The sequence below is a fragment of the Petromyzon marinus genome, chromosome 3 (genome assembly GCF_048934315.1).
Source record: "Petromyzon marinus isolate PM22_M1 ecotype Great Lakes invasive population chromosome 3, UKy_Petmar_22M1.pri1.0, whole genome shotgun sequence".
NCBI classification, from domain to species: Eukaryota; Metazoa; Chordata; class Hyperoartia; order Petromyzontiformes; family Petromyzontidae; genus Petromyzon; species Petromyzon marinus.
In genome coordinates this window covers 21,093,516-21,109,311 of record NC_133669.1, presented here as the reverse complement: position 1 = coordinate 21,109,311, position 15,796 = coordinate 21,093,516, and the positions used below count along the sequence as shown (strand labels likewise).

The window sequence follows — 15,796 nt, the reverse complement described above, 5'->3', positions numbered from 1 at the left end:
CATCACGTCTGCAGCCACACACAGCTACACACAACTACAGCCGCACTCAACTACAGACACACATTTTCAGCCGTCAAGACAAAGAGCCCCCGTGTAGCCTTAACAGACTGTTGGGGCAAGTGCTGTTAGCGAGCACCTGTGAAGGCCGGCACGGCACACGAGGGGGTGGGTGGGTGCCCAGCACCACGCCCGGCCGCCTTTGCCTCCCCGGTGGCATTGTTTACCACACACCGAACCAGGTACTCATTTGAGGCTGAGTCGACCTAGCGGGAAGTCACAGGACCGGTTCAAATAATCGTACGGCCACTACACGCGGAGCCACGACACAGCTAAAGCTGCACGTGATGTCACAGCAGGCGGCGCTGTGGTGCCCGTGCCAGCCTCGGCACTGCAGAATGCGGAACCCGGGGAGAGGAGAGGAGAGAAGGAGGGACGAGGAGGAGGAGAGAGGCTGCTGTTACGTGAGGTTTCTCCTCCACTCTGCTTGGACAGCCGACCTCGACAGTCGGACATCACAGCCGTTTCAGTACAAAACGACAGCAGGCATCCACAGAGCGGGAGACACTGTGTGTGAGTGTGAGAGATTAACGCACACGAGCTGTCAACAGCAGGGGTTGCGTGTATGAGTAGAGATAGCGGGTGTGGGTGTGGATGGGGTTTAGACAGCAGTCTTTCAACAGCACTACCATAGGCACGCGGGTACAGGTGAGGTCTACAGGTAAGGAGGCTCAGGTGAGTGTGAGGTGGTTTATGTAAAATCAGGTGCGTTGGTACAGGTTAGGTGTGCCAGCTATTGCCGGTGAGCTGTTTGAGGTGAGCTGTTTTAAGCGAGCTGTCTCAGGTGAGCTGGCTCAGGTGAGGTGGCTCAGGCGAGGTGGCTCAGGTGAGCTAGTTCAGGTGCGGTGGCTCAGGCGAGGTGGCTCAGGCGAGGTGGCTCAGGCGAGGTGGCTCAGGTGAGCAGGGTTAGCCGGAGCACAGGTGAGCACGGATCGAAGCGTTTGAGCGAGACGCCGAGGGTGATTTGGTGCGGATTGAGAGCCGATTGCTGGGCCCACTTTCCCAGGTGAGGCGGGGAGGGGCAGGAACCCACACTCGTAGCCACCCACAGGTCAGCCCCCACTCCAGGTGGGCTGGTGAGTGGGAGGATCCGGTGAGTGGGTTCTTTCATACTGGTGGGGGTGGGGAGATGAGATAGTAGTTTGCTTGGCGGGGGTCGTCAGTTTTCTTCCGTTATCGGTTTTGGCGCCAGGCAGGTAGGCAGGTAGGCAGGCAGGTAGGTAGGTAGGCAGGTTAGTGACATTCATGGTGTTTTGGTAGGTGGCTGGGCGAGTAAGTCAGTCGCTAACCAGGTGGGCGTGTCTGTCAGAAAGAAAGCAAGTTAGGACGGAAGTAGCCATTAAGGTGGGGGAGCAGCAAGGTGGACCGGCAGGTAACCAGGTAGAAAACCAGGTGGGTGAGTCGCGGGGTTAGAGCGGGTGAGTAAACGAGTGGGTGGACAGGCAGCTGGGTGAGTAAGCGACTGAGCGGGTGGGTGGGGGAGTCGTTTGAATCTTCACCCGTCCGAAGATCACTCGCATTGCCCCGGGAGCCATGGCAGAGGCTGCGCTGCAGAAACTGCTGCAAGTCGATGGGAACGAGGAGTGCGCCGATTGTGGGGTCTCAGGTGAGTGCGGATTCGAGGTGCGGTGGGATTATTGGTGGTTGTGATGGCCAGGTCACGACGAGGCCAGGTCACGTTGGGAGTGGGCAGACGCGAGCTGTTTGCCAGCCTTGCATGCCGAGTTTCGCTGTCCTATCTCTCTTTCACCGTCACGTGATCGCCTCCCATCAATTATATTATTTGTTTTGGGATACGCAAAGTCGCATTGGAAAGGTTTATAATTAAATCTAATAAATGTATCCGTATAAATAAGTTAAACGTGTCACGGGCGCAATGGATAGGTCGTTGGTTCGCATACCTTCTGCTGTTGTGCTAATGTTTGAAATAAGCAAATTACAGATATAGGCTTCCTTTTCAAGTATTTAATTCCACTACACTTCAGTCTATCTTGGACACTTCGATTGGCGGCCGAAAGCCGGTTTAGTCTTCGATAGGGCTGTTAATATTTGTTTGCATTTGCATTACCGGTAACCTCGTGAAATGAAAAGAAAACGGGTCGCAAACCAGTTTTGCCGCACATATAAAGGTCAAGCAACAAACGTGGCGTTTGATACTTCACCACTACGAAGAAAGCTGCCCAAAGCGGTGTTAACGGTTCGCACACTGGATATGCAATCCAATAGGTCTCCGGTTCGATTCCATGCATTCATTACTAATATTCCAGTGGATTATTGTTGATGTTTCCTGTCTTGCAGAACCGGTAATTGGGTTTGAAAACGGTTACCGGTTATCGTTTAACAACCCCCTAGCCAATAAAGTATTAAAGCTTTCGTGACTGCATAAAATTACTCATTGGTTTTTTCGGTAAAGTCACTTATGTAGAAATACAATAAAATTATATTAAAACAAAAAACAATCACGACGTTTCGATCACAACGCAAGCGATCTTCATCAGGTGTCAAGAACAAATCACGGAGGTAAATACAACAAAAAGATGAGAGACGAGGATTCAACAAACCTGAAAAAACATTATGTGAAGCACATCCAGTCAGGACAACAACACAGTTAGACACTTCCCGGCGGACCACGAATTTCAGAAGTGTTAAATTTCGTGTTCAACCTTTGGAGTGCACATACCAGCATAGATAGAATGAAAAATACGAGGTACACGGTCAGTAGAAATACATATACAAGTCCACCAAGAGGTAAGGAGGGAGGAAAGACGGACAGGGAGGCAGAGAGAGGGGGGGGGGGCGGAGGGATGTACCGTACAGTACCCTCCGGCACCCCCCTCTCTCTCTCTGCCTCCCTGTCCGTCTTTCCTCCCTCCTTACCTCTTGGTGGACTTGTATATGTATTTCTACTGACCGTGTACCTCGTATTTTTCATTCTATCTATGCTGGTATGTGCATTCCAAAGGTTGAACACGAAATTTAACACTTCTGAAATTCGTGGTCCGCCAGGAAGTGTCTAACTGTGTTGTTGGCCTGACTGGATGTGCTTCACATAATGTTTTTTCAGGTTTGTTGAATTCTCGTCTCTCATCTTTTTGTTGTATTTACCTCCGTGATTTGTTCTTGACACCTGATGAAGATCGCTTCCGTTGTGATCGAAACGTCGTGATTGTTTTTTGTTTTAATATAATTTTATTGTATTTCTACATACGTGACTTTACCGAAAAAAACAATGAGTAACCCCCTAGCCCTCATGCCTGTGACCAAATAACCCTGAATAATGGGCCCAATCTTATAGGATCTTACAAAGCTAAACTGGACAGGCCTGAGCCTGGTTAGTACTTGGATTTGAGACTCCCTGGGGAATAACAGGCGTTCTGTTGTGAGCTTGGGATTACGAGGTAGCCAGATAAGGGCACTACAGCAAAGGATTCCTGAATACATCTGTACGGAGGCTGTTATGTTTTAACCCCTTGTTATGTGTCGAGGGTTGTACAATTTTCGCCCGCATGAAGCCAAACCACTCATTCAGGGGAATTGGCCAAACATTCCAATGCAGGACTCTCCTGATGGGGATTCTTTAGAACTCGAGTGAGCATTTCCTGGGTGGCACGGTTGGCTACGTACAGTGCTAGAGAAGTGCAACATACATTATTGGTATTAGTTTAAAAAAAGGGCTAACTTTTGTTAAATTTTAGACGCGTAAAAACGCTAATTTGCTTCGGCATTTAAAATGTAAACAAACGTTGTTTCGTTAATTAATATAACGCCCTTGTTAATTGATTGGCAACACGCGTTTAAAAGCAACTCCACATGCCTTATCATCATCATCATCGCTGATTTGGAGTTGAAACAATTAGTACCGTACAGTACCACTTAGAAGGAAGTTAAGAGTGATCAGTTCTGATGATAGTCTGTGCCCCACCATGGTAATGAGGAAATTCCACCAAAGGGAATAAACACTGCCCCGAGCAGGAAAACGCTTTGGATTAAAACAAAAACAAAAAACCCTCCAATGCTTGACTTAAGATTTGTGATGTAGAACTCGTGAGGTAAATAAGCCGTTTACAACTTTAAGTGACTGCATATTGAGAAACAGATGAGAATGTACGCGATGGTTCTCGTGAAGTGGCGGCTGGAAATGATCCGAGAACAATAAAAAAAACTGGATTCGATCCAGGAGACAGATTAACTTAGCGAGTCTAATTCTCTTCTTGACGGGAAGGGCATTTGATTTCGGATGACAATGTCTTTTTCCCCCTTAATTACATTCCAGTTGTGCTTTTGGAATCATTCTACAAGGCGAAATAATTTCCATTGTCAACTGATGCAGTGGCCAGCAGGGGGGCGCACTGTGTCCATACGAGCGTTGCCTGCACCAGATTATGACAGGTCAAAGGTAAATTTCGATTTAAAGCTTTCGTGACTGCAAGGAATCGTCTTCTTTGGTTCTTTCGGTAAGGTCACGTATTCTACGTATTCTACGTGACCTTACCGAAAGAACCAAAGAAGAGGTCAAAGGTAACCCTCCACCCTGCCCCATGCAACACAATAGTGAGGGGGGCGAGGGTTAGGATTTATGATTCATTATGAGCAGAGCGGCTAAGTGCAAATGAGTTGGGGGTCATTGGTATTTCCATAACTTCGTCTTATATATAAAAGGGACATTTGTGAATGTGTGTCTGTTCGAAATGTTTAGCATACTTCCCAACATGCAACAAACTTTAAATTTGGCATGTGAGTAGCTTCCAGACTGTACACAATGCAAAAAGTCAAAAAATAGACTTTTTATTTTTTGAGGGGGGGGGGGGGCAATAATGGATATATTTTGCACGCATGCGGGTGACGTCACATCTGTGACGTCACCCGCATGCGAAAGCGTCACGCCGTGTGCCTACTGACGTCACGCAGTGTGCCTGCTGACGTCACGCATCTCCCCCCCCCCCCATCCTCAGCGTAGGCCGTGCATTAATCCAAAACAAGAATCCAAGTATCGGGCGAAGCCGCTTAGTAAAGCTAGTCTCCAATAAGAAGCAGTGCTGTGTGAATGGCATGTCATAGTCCAATAGAGTACACAGGAATAGCATCTGCTGGTACAAGTCCGAAACTCCATTCCCCCCCCCCCTGCCATCTGTGCTGTCGACTCACCGCCCCTGTTGGAGTCCAGGCTCAAGAGACTTAATTTTTATCCACCGCTTATGACCGACCACCTCTCTATAAAATAAAATCGCACTGATTCTGTACAGTCTTGATATGCGGTCAAATTTAGACGCCACACGAATCCAAGTCGTACCGAATTGTACAGAGCGTCGCCTGCACAGCATTCTAACACCGTGCGAGCCAATGTGGCATGTTTCATTTTCTCGTGTGCGTGTGTGGGTTTCTCCGGGTACCTCAATTTCCTCCCACACATGCAGAATGACTCGCTCAGGAAATGGCCAAACATCCTAATGTGGGAACCCTCCTGATAAGGAGTCTTGAGACTCAAGTGAGGCCTACATTATTCATCCACCCACAAGTTAAATAATCATAATAAAAACATTCACAGCCATTTGTCAATCTACTGCTAGATGAAGGCCTTCACCACACCGTGTCGGTCGTTGGGGTTGTTTGGCCATAATTCACCGCCGCTGGTCGGTGTGGGTTGGTGAACGGGGGTTCAGGACCTTAGCCATGGCCGGATTTACAATCTTGGGCCCACTGAGTAGCCATGGCCGGACTTACAATCTTGGGCCCACTGAGTAGCCATGGCCGGATTTACAATCTTGGGCCCACTGAGTAGCCATGGCCGGACTTACAATCTTGGGCCCACTGAGTAGCCATGGCCGGATTTACAATCTTGGGCCCACTGAGTTCATTGTGGGGTGGACTACCTATGAGCTACACCACCACCACCACCTCGAATGGCTGTTCCACAAAATGCAGTCGTTGTGAAAGTTTTCATTCGTGGCCATATTTAGAGTACATTGGTTGTCTTCTCTCTGCTCAAGAAAAGCCAATGCCTCCCCCCCCCCCCCCAAAAAAAAAAACTTGGTCATATTACTACAACAACAATAACAAACACCGCAATTGCAGGGTTTAAACGCTTTCTATCAGCTTCAGCGTCACACTCCGTGAGGGGCAGGTTACTTGGTTTACTGATTACAGTGATCTTAGAATTGCAAAACGTTTATTTATCACAAGACTTGAGACAATGTGTAACTTTTAAGCTGCGCATGCCTTACGAGTGAAACCAATCTCAGGAAACATAATTTCTGCCTGGAAAACGGTACAAAGATAATTATCCATGAAGAATCCATTACAAACCGATGAATTTTGATTTAAAGCTTTCGTGACTGCAGTAAACCATATTCTTAGTTTTTTCGGTAAAGTCACGTTGAAGAGAAACAACAAAATAATAATATATAAAGTTATATATTTTATTATTTTGTTGTTATATATATTTTATTATTTTGTTGTTTCTCTTCAACGTGACTTTACCGAAAAAACTAAGAATATAAACCGATGAATGTCATACGTGTACTGTACAGTATACGGTTTGAAAATTAGAATTATTAAACGGCTGAAAACCCGCAAAGCAGTGCTATAGAAAGTTTGCGTGTAATGTCGTCCGATCTGAGAAGCTAAGCGGGCTGGAGGCCCTCGTGAGTACATCCTTGGATGAGCATACTGCTTGTAAATAACAGGTCTCATAACAGCAGTAAGGTGTTATAGACGTGGGCTGCAAGGTGGTCAGGGGATGACAGGACGTACAAGGGGATATATGCCGTGAGGCTTTTATGGGTAAAATACATGACATTGTTATAAAACGGTCTTTGGGGTCAGGGGTTAGTGGACCATTTAGAGGTTAAGAACTCCCAGGCTACTAGATAGTGGCAAGGTGGCCAGGACTGAGTAGGTTACAGTACAACAAGTGGGTTATTGACCTACGTGTATTTGTACAGAATACTCCTCAAATGCACTGAGGTTTTTTTTTGTTAGTACAGTACTCCGGTTTCTGCTTCTAAACCTCAGTATTATCACGCGTTAATGTCGAGGAAAACTTCACCGAGTCTCAAGACTCTTTATTTTCAGAAGGTCCTGCTATGTGTTTTCCCAATTAAGTAATTTGCAGTTCAGTTTTAAGCGTTGGGATGTTCATAGGAGGAAACCCATTGCGGAACACGTTGAAGAACATACACACTCCACACAGAAAGGGTTGCCAGAGTTGGGATCGAACCTAGGGTTGTATATTTCGTGTTTGAACATCGTAACGCCTCCTGTGTTATTGTCAGAAAAGGTACATCCTATTCTTATCTCATCAGTTTGATACTGGCTAAATGTTCCCAGAGATATAACACTGCTCGACCAGAGCTATGCATGCTTTCATTTGTGCATTGTCTTTGCACTGTTCACTTTTTGGCGTTCTCTGGTCTGAGACTGGTGAGAGAAGGCCACAAAGAAAGCTGTCTCTGGTGTTGTCCAATCAGTTTAAAAGACAATGCATACATTATCAGAGCATGTTTTTGCACAAGTATGTGTGGTTAATGCAGACTTGATTCCTTGCAATAGGCGTGTCTATTTGGTGTTTGAACATCTTAACACCTCCTGTGTTATTTCCAGAAAGGGTAAAACCTATTATTATTCTCACTTATTTCTGCTATGAGACACGAGAGTTACGTGAATGCAGATATGACGGTGCACAACGCACTCCTCGATTACGGATAATATTGATGGTGAAAGCCTGCGTGTTAAACTGTGTTTTACTAATTTATCAATAATAATAAAAACTGCAAGTGGAACTTCCTGGGATCTCACCAACTTCAACTGACAGCAATTGAGCAACAATCCGTAGAGTGTGCTCCAGGGACATGCGGTCAGGGGAGGCAGAGCCTCATCTATCATGCTCCAATGAAAATCGCTGTTACGAAAAAAAATAATCAAATAAAATAAATATTAAGATTTTTTCCACTGATCTGTGTTATAAATGTAATTTGTGTACGATTACAATATTTTTTATAGTCAAAATCACCAAATTTGCGGAACTCCGCTGTAAATAGAGGCAGAGACGAGAGGTGAGGCAGCGACGAGCTCAGCCTCCCCTCTGATTGCACAACCCCTCAGTAACTTGATGGAGCGCGGGCAATAAGCGCGTGCCTGTTACTATCTCAGTATGTCACCAATGTAATGTTTGTAGACCCTTTAATTTCATGTCCTCGCCTTCCATACTCCAAGTAACTTATTTCACGTATGTGTATAAAGATATTTAGGCTCGCTGGTCTCGTCATGAAACTGCAATGAAAAAGCACCAGGGGAGGCAGCGATCAGATCTGCCTCACTGAGGAGCACGTGTCTAACACGTGGGGACACGCCCCTCTCAGTGATGCCACGCCCCTCCTTGAGGCCACGCCCCCCTCAGTGTGTGAATCTGGCTCTGACACTAGCCAGTGCCTCCCCAGCCAATGACCTCACCGCACATCACTGGTGTGCTCCCACACACACACACGTGGGTTTGTCCAACTCTTGTGCAACTCGTGCCCGCGATTGTTGCAATTTCCTACCTGACTGGTGGGAAACTGAATTTCTCGAAGAACCCGGAGATATCATCACCGTCATCGCGAGATCAAAGTTGCAAACCACTTCTCAGGAAATATTACCAAACGGAGAAAGACACATACGATAATTATTTGTTTAACCGGGCAGGAAACCCATTGAGGCCACGATCTATTCTTTCAAAAATGACCTGGGTTTAAATAATTACAGCAGAAAACAACCGATAATGTGCGAAGAAAACAACGCGCAGGATGCACCCTTTGAAAAGTATATATGATAGTGCTTTGGAATAATTTCGGAATTGCACATTGAATCACGTTGCCTCTGCAAGTGCGACCCTGTTTAATGTGGGGGGCACTGACAATGACTGAGGAGAAGGGCACGCCGCAGACGATGTCCGAGTTTCCCGCATCTCTGATTAGCACGGCTGGCTACGTACGGTGTGAAAGAAGTGCAACAACATACGTACATACGTCAAATGCAAAGCGGAATGGAGTAACTAATCAACCTGTTTTTTATCGGTCATGAATTCTGCTCTGGCTCTCACCTCACCCACGCTATAGATATATTGTACCATTACTCGCTGACATGGCTAGAATTATTTGGAAGTGGGGGTCTGAGTCTTCAACTATTGGGGGGGGGGGGGGGGTTGGCATTTAGCCCTCTCTGTCCTCTCAGAATCTTTATATTGGAGGAATCCGATGAGCTATAAAGCTCCTTTTTCACAGATGTCCAGTAGGAGCGGGTCAGAACGTTACAACAAAAAACACAAACACGATAGGAGTGCACGGTATAGGAGGATATAAAACGAAACATTTTTTACAATTTCTTTCACCAGATAAAGAAAGCCCACTGAGCTTGCTAGCTTCCGTTTTTAAGAGGCGACCTGGCTTTCACAAATGATAGTTCTTACTAAGTGGCTTATTATTACGTGGAAATGTTTAGCAGCCAAATAATCGAAATAATCTGCCCCCTGCTGCCCTTCGAATGCTACGGAACCAGCGGCAAATTGACATCGCATCCCATCTCGCGACGTCTGCCACAGAAACCCAGCTCCATGTTTTTTGAGAGTCCATAATAACGTCTCCAACTTGCGCGTTAGTTCTCTAATCGGCGACGCGTTCCTCTTTCCGTCTCTCAATGCCCCATGTGTCGTCACAATTTGGTACGTTATTTTTGGGTGGGGGGCGCACCCAGCTTAGAGGAAGTGGAAATATGGAAGCGATGTGGCGACATTATGAACTTAAGTTTTACGCACGGTTGCATCGCTGCCGCGGACAGATGTTCGCGGCAGTCTTCGAATGCGGGGAAACGTCGTTGCGTGAAACGAGACCACGCGACCTTCGCCATTCTCTGTTGCCTCTGCATTGTATCAGAGTTGCCTGCTATCAAGCTACGCAATCAAAGCGAGTGGCATTCAAAAAAAAAGTTCACATCGTAGGGGATTTAGCAGATTAGCGATTCGGCTAAGAGCGCCCTCCTCTCAATAAGAAAGTTACGATCGGATCATGGACGAGGGTCGACTCATTCTGTCATCCCCTGGGGTTGATAAAATGAGTACCTATAGTGTATGCGTAGTTTTTCACAGCCAAATTTATGATTTGCGGTAGATTCTTTTTTCGGCTAGACCACGTAATGTTCTGACCAAATGTGTGGTGGTGGTGAAACCCTCTAACGACCCAGCAAAGATTAAGTGGTCACATGGTGCACAAGCGTTTTAAACGCGGCAATTATTATTCTCTCGGCTCGCCGGCGAGTTGAGGGAGAAATTCTCGCAACTGAATTCAGCAAACGGTTGTCCATTGTTCAGTTTAGCTGAGAGTTACCCTTGTACCATGTGACAGATAATATGATTATACACCACGTGACAATTTAACCTGTGATGGGTTTATCAGGTTGGTGGGGAGTTTTACAAAGCATTTGATCGGATCGTTAGGTGGCTCAGTCCCAAACAAATTACCTATGAATCAAAATGGGTACCGCTTTGCAGACAGTCATTGATCGCCCTATGTAAACAATAGCCCCTGCCATGGAAACATGGAATTTCGACCACAAACTCAGGGCCAATAACAACAGATCCGTGCATTTCGATTGAGCTAGGAGGCACTTTAATATCGACTTGTTTAGTGACCTTTTTAGCCATTATCCCTTCATATGTGCAAGATTTCTCTGGGTGCTCTGGTTTCCTCCCACACGCATAGCGCTCCTTCAAAAGAAATGTCCAAACATCGCAATGGGGGGTAGTGGTGGTGGTGGTGACTTTATTGAAAAAAGAGTTTTGCGACTCAGTAACGCGTTTCCGTGGACTGAAGGCCATAAGGATTTGCATTTATGCGGTGCCTAAAATGTCTCGGCATATCTCAAACATTCCCATTGTCCTGCAGCAATCTAGCCTGGGGTTAACAACAACAGTACCAATACAGCACCTGGATACAAACGCTTCTGAAGATGCTTCACAGAGCAATTAATGTCGACTTAAAAGCACACGTGCACAGGTAAAAAAAAGTAACAGAAATATGAATAAATAAAAAATACTCATTGGTTTTTTCGGTAAAGTCACGTTTGTAGAAATACAATAAAATTATATTAAAACAAAAAACAATCACGACGTTTCGATCACAACGCAAGCGATCTTCATCAGGTGTCAAGAACAAATCACGGAGGTAAATACAACAAAAAGATGAGAGACGAGAATTCAACAAACCTAAAAAAACATTATGTGAAGCACATCCAGTCAGGCCAACAACACAGTTAGACACTTCCTGGCGGACCACGAATTTCAGAAGAGTGTTAAATTTCGTGTTCAACCTTTGGATTGCACATACCAGCATAGATAGAATGAAAAATACGAGGTACACGGTCAGTAGAAATACATATACAAGTCCACCAAGAGGTAAGGAGGGAGGAAAGACGGACAGGGAGGCAGAGAGAGAGGGGGGGGGGCGGAGGGATGAACAGAAGCTTAAATAGGAAATACGGTTGGAGGGGCCAGAGCGAGAGTGGCAGCTCAAACACGCACATCTTACACATACAAAACGGCAGCTCAAAAAAGGACCACCTCTTGTAAATACAAAACGGCACCTCAAAAAAGGGCACGTCTTACACATAATTACAACGGTAACTTCCCCGTAGAAGTGTGATAATAAAGTATTAAAGCTTTCGTGACTGCATAAAGTTACTCATTGGTTTCTTCGGTAAAGTCACGTATGTAGAAATACAATAAAATTATATTAAAACAAAAAACAATCACGACGTTTCGATCACAACGCAAGCGATCTTCATCAGGTGTCAAGAACAAATCACGGAGGTAAATACAACAAAAGATGAGAGACGAGAATTCAACAAACCTGAAAAAACATTATGTGAAGCACATCCAGTCAGGCCAACAACACAGTTTGAGCTGCCGTTTTTTATTTACAAGAGGTGGTCCTTTTTTGAGCTGCCGTTTTGTATGTGTAAGATGTGCGTGTTTGAGCTGCCACTCTCGCTCTGGCCCCTCCCCCCCTCCAACCGTATTTCCTATTTAAGCTTCTGTTCATCCCTCCGGCCCCCCTTCTCTCTGCCTCCCTGTCCGTCTTTCCTCCCTCCTTACCTCTTGGTGGACTTGTATATGTATTTCTACTGACCGTGTACCTCGTATTTTTCATTCTATCTATGCTGGTATGCGCAATCCAAAGGTTGAACACGAAATTTAACACTCTTCTGAAATTCGTGGTTCACCAGGAAGTGTCTAACTGTGTTGTTGGCCTGACTGGATGTGCTTCACATAATGTTTTTTCAGGTTTGTTGAATTCTCGTCTCTCATCTTTTTGTTGTATTTACCTCCGTGATTTGTTCTTGACACCTGATGAAGATCGCTTCCGTTGTGATCGAAACGTCGTGATTGTTTTTTGTTTTAATATAATTTTATTGTATTTCTACATACGTGACTTTACCGAAAAAACCAATGAGTAATTTTATGCAGTCACGAAAGCTTTAATACTTTATTAAATAAAAAATGTTGGGTGGACTGGGCAGTGGTGCCATTACTCTGCACACGAGCCACCACAACCACCACTCAGGCCAAGACAGGCCCAAGATCACGTCCCCCACCCCGCAATCTCGCCAAGGCGATTCTCTCCAAACTGCTTTTGTAATTCCTTTAGGGGTTCTAGGTGAGGCACCCGCGGTCTACTGAAGCATACTCTGCAAAAACTACGTGGTTTTCCCTTCCCTGGGACATTGCCAACACCTTAAGGTGGAAAGTCGCAAAAAATAAATCTCAAGTCGTTGCGAGAAAGACATTCTAATTTCGTAAAAAAATTCACTGGACAACTTAGCAAATTTTACCCACAGTAAAGATACATGATGCTTGATGCACACCTGCACTTTCTCCTGAACCTCCGATTAGCACAGTTGGCTATGTACGGTGCGAAAGAAGTTCAACATACATACATATTTTTGTCTACAGTGAAAGTCGCTAAATATTATCGCGAGTTAGTCGGACGTAACTGTCGCTGGATCCAGCAACGGACCGCTAAGCTGGAAACACCACTCTGCGCACGTTCTACCCGAATGTAGTTTTTCACCTTTGCAAAGCGTCTCGAGTTACTGTTACATTTAGAGGGTATATACGTTCCAATCGCTATTGCTGACGTTATAGTTGATGGGAGATGTGGGGGGGCGGGGGGGTGCGTGGAGGGGAGGGGGGTGTGGAGGTTGGTGCGTTTGCGGACGCTTGAACACATCTCTGTAAAAAAAAAAATGTGCGAGTGGACAACGAGGCCTTATGCAACGCCGGGGCTGCCCGCCGAGACCGAACGACGTGACTCCCTCCGGCGACCCTGCAGGTCCCGAGTGGGCATCGTACACCCTGGGCGTCTTTCTGTGCCTGGAATGCTCGAGCATCCACGCGAACCTGCGGGACACCAGCAAGGTCAAGTCCACTCGCGCGGACAAGTGGAACGACGAGCAGGTGCAGGTAAGGGTCGAACCCCTCGCGTCCCTTTTCGAGTCGCGGCTTTTAAGGGGACGTCACGACGGCGACGCCGGTGCCTAAAGGTCCATCTGCGTTCGAGCCGCGTGTGGTGGCGCATGCTATGAGTTGGTTTTTAAAACATTTTTTGTTATTTTTTTCTGCACACGAGAACAAAGGCGCTCTGCAGAACGTTGGGTGACAAAAAATGCGAGGCCCATGTACCTGAACGTGTCCTGGTTGATGGGGGGGACGACGACAGACAACCCGGTGAATTCTGCGAGTGTTTTAAAAGTAATTTGGCCAACCCCGTTGTACGTTATGCGAACTTTTAGTTTAATTTAATACTGAGCCGTACAGCATTACCTACTTATTCATGAGGGATATGTTCCGGAGATGCTCGTGAATAGCAATATTAGCTGATAATGATATTTGCCGACGAATATTGTACGCGCAACATCTGCAGACGCTTCTAAAGCTTCGAGAAGTTATCTCTGTCTCTCTCATCTCTTTATCTCGTCAATTTCTCTCTCATCACTTTGTCTCATCACTTTCTCGCATCACATTCTCTCTCTCTCAATGCAGTTATGTAGAGTTCCAGATGCGAATGCTGGGATAGCCAAAATTGCGGATAAAGTTCATTAATAACGAGGGAATGCTGTATTTGTGTCTAATTTGTGCAGTATATTTTATTTATCCTGTAATGCTGTTGTCCTGCTGTGGTTCTATCTTTCTTGCTGTATATATATTTTATATTTTTTTGTAGTTTTGGTTACCCAGGTCACTCGTGCACATCCAACTATGCTGTCCTCATTGAGTTCCCACCTTGTTAAGCAAACTAAACAAAGATAAAACTAAGGGTTGGCGGAACACGGAGAGATTTGTGAAACTCCCGAACCTGTCAGGCTCATTGATGGCTCAGCAGGTGGCAGGACAGCAAATGGATTATTGGGTCCATCTGTCTGGAACGCTTTGCGTGGTTTGCTCGAGAATGTGGGGTTTTTCCGTATGCTGGATTTCCTCCCACACGCAAAAGACTATTGAATTGGACCGGATGGAACTGGATGAACATTTCATTGCAGGACCGTCCTGAAAACGTCTTGAAACCCATTGAGGCTTTCACGGTTAAATAAAGAGCATTTTAATAATATTTTTTCTATTATTCCCCAAATACATTTAACAATGCTATTGCTTTTTATAAACATGGAATTATTAATTCCACGCTGGAGTACCAAATAACGAATGCCTAAAAATGTAGTAAATAAACACCATCTTGTAAGAGCGTTAAAGTTTCCCACACTCAAAATGAACGTTGGCCACACCTTTATTGGTGGCTGCCCTGTGACAAGACGTGAAAAAGTCCACATTGCTGCGACAGGAACCTGTATGTTCACATGCCGCTAACCCTAACCGGGATTGTAACTCGCATTCTTATACGTTGCTCGACCTACTGAGCTGAATTTCAGGGGCGGCGGTGGTTGAAGTGTAAAAAGTTCCACCGAACCAAAACTAAGTGTAGGTGCATACCAACGCTGAGCACTGCACTTGCGTGCGCCTTCGTTTATCTGTGACCGCGTTTCAGGCTCCATGCAAATAAGGCTCCCCATTCTTTCTCCCTCGCTTCTTCCTCCCCATTCTTTCTCTCCCCCCTCCCCCTCAGTTCATGGCAAGCCTCGGAAACAAAGCGGTAAAAGCGAAATACGAGAAGCACGTCCCCCCGTTCTACTATCGGCCGAAACCCAACGACTGCCAGTGAGTGTATCTCTCTCTCTCTCTCTCGTCTCTCTCGAGTACTTCGTCTCGCTGAACAAAGTGAACTTGGAACATTTGTCGACAGACGGGCTTGTTGCGAGACAACCCAGCAATGGAGGGGGGGGGGGGTCCCTCGTCTATCGACATCGCCGTAACTTTGGACACTGCCCCCCCCCCACCCCACCCGCCCCCAGTCGGCGCTTTACACCTGAGATGAATTTCTCACCAACGTCCCGCACTGTCCAGCGTGATGCGAGCGTGATCAGAGCATTGACAAAAATAGCGGTGCGTGTGCCCAGCACGCAGGGCTTGTATTTCCTCGCCGGATATTTTTTCAGGTAGTAGTAGGTGACACGTGACTAGCAGTTGGCTTCACCTGATACGAAAAAAAAATCATTATTTGCTTACATTTACTTACACTTTGCACTCCTCTCGTGTTATGTTCATAGCTCATCTGATTCCTCCAGCTTAAAAAAAAAGATTCTGATTTTGAGTAGCCATGGT

At 46.0% G+C, this 15,796-nt stretch overlaps 1 protein-coding gene across 1 annotated transcript in view; it reads left to right on the top strand.

Moving 5' to 3' along the window:
• The first annotated feature begins 391 nt into the window (after nucleotides 1-391).
• Nucleotides 392-15,796, top strand: part of LOC116956941 (arf-GAP with dual PH domain-containing protein 1-like) — a 30,288-nt gene continuing 14,883 nt past the window's right edge. The window contains exons 1-3 of the mRNA XM_032978829.2: nucleotides 392-1,663; nucleotides 13,416-13,546; nucleotides 15,201-15,292. Of these exons, the coding sequence (XP_032834720.2) occupies nucleotides 1,591-1,663; nucleotides 13,416-13,546; nucleotides 15,201-15,292 (296 nt within the window). The 5' untranslated portion in view covers nucleotides 392-1,590. The remainder of the gene's footprint in view (nucleotides 1,664-13,415; nucleotides 13,547-15,200; nucleotides 15,293-15,796) is intronic.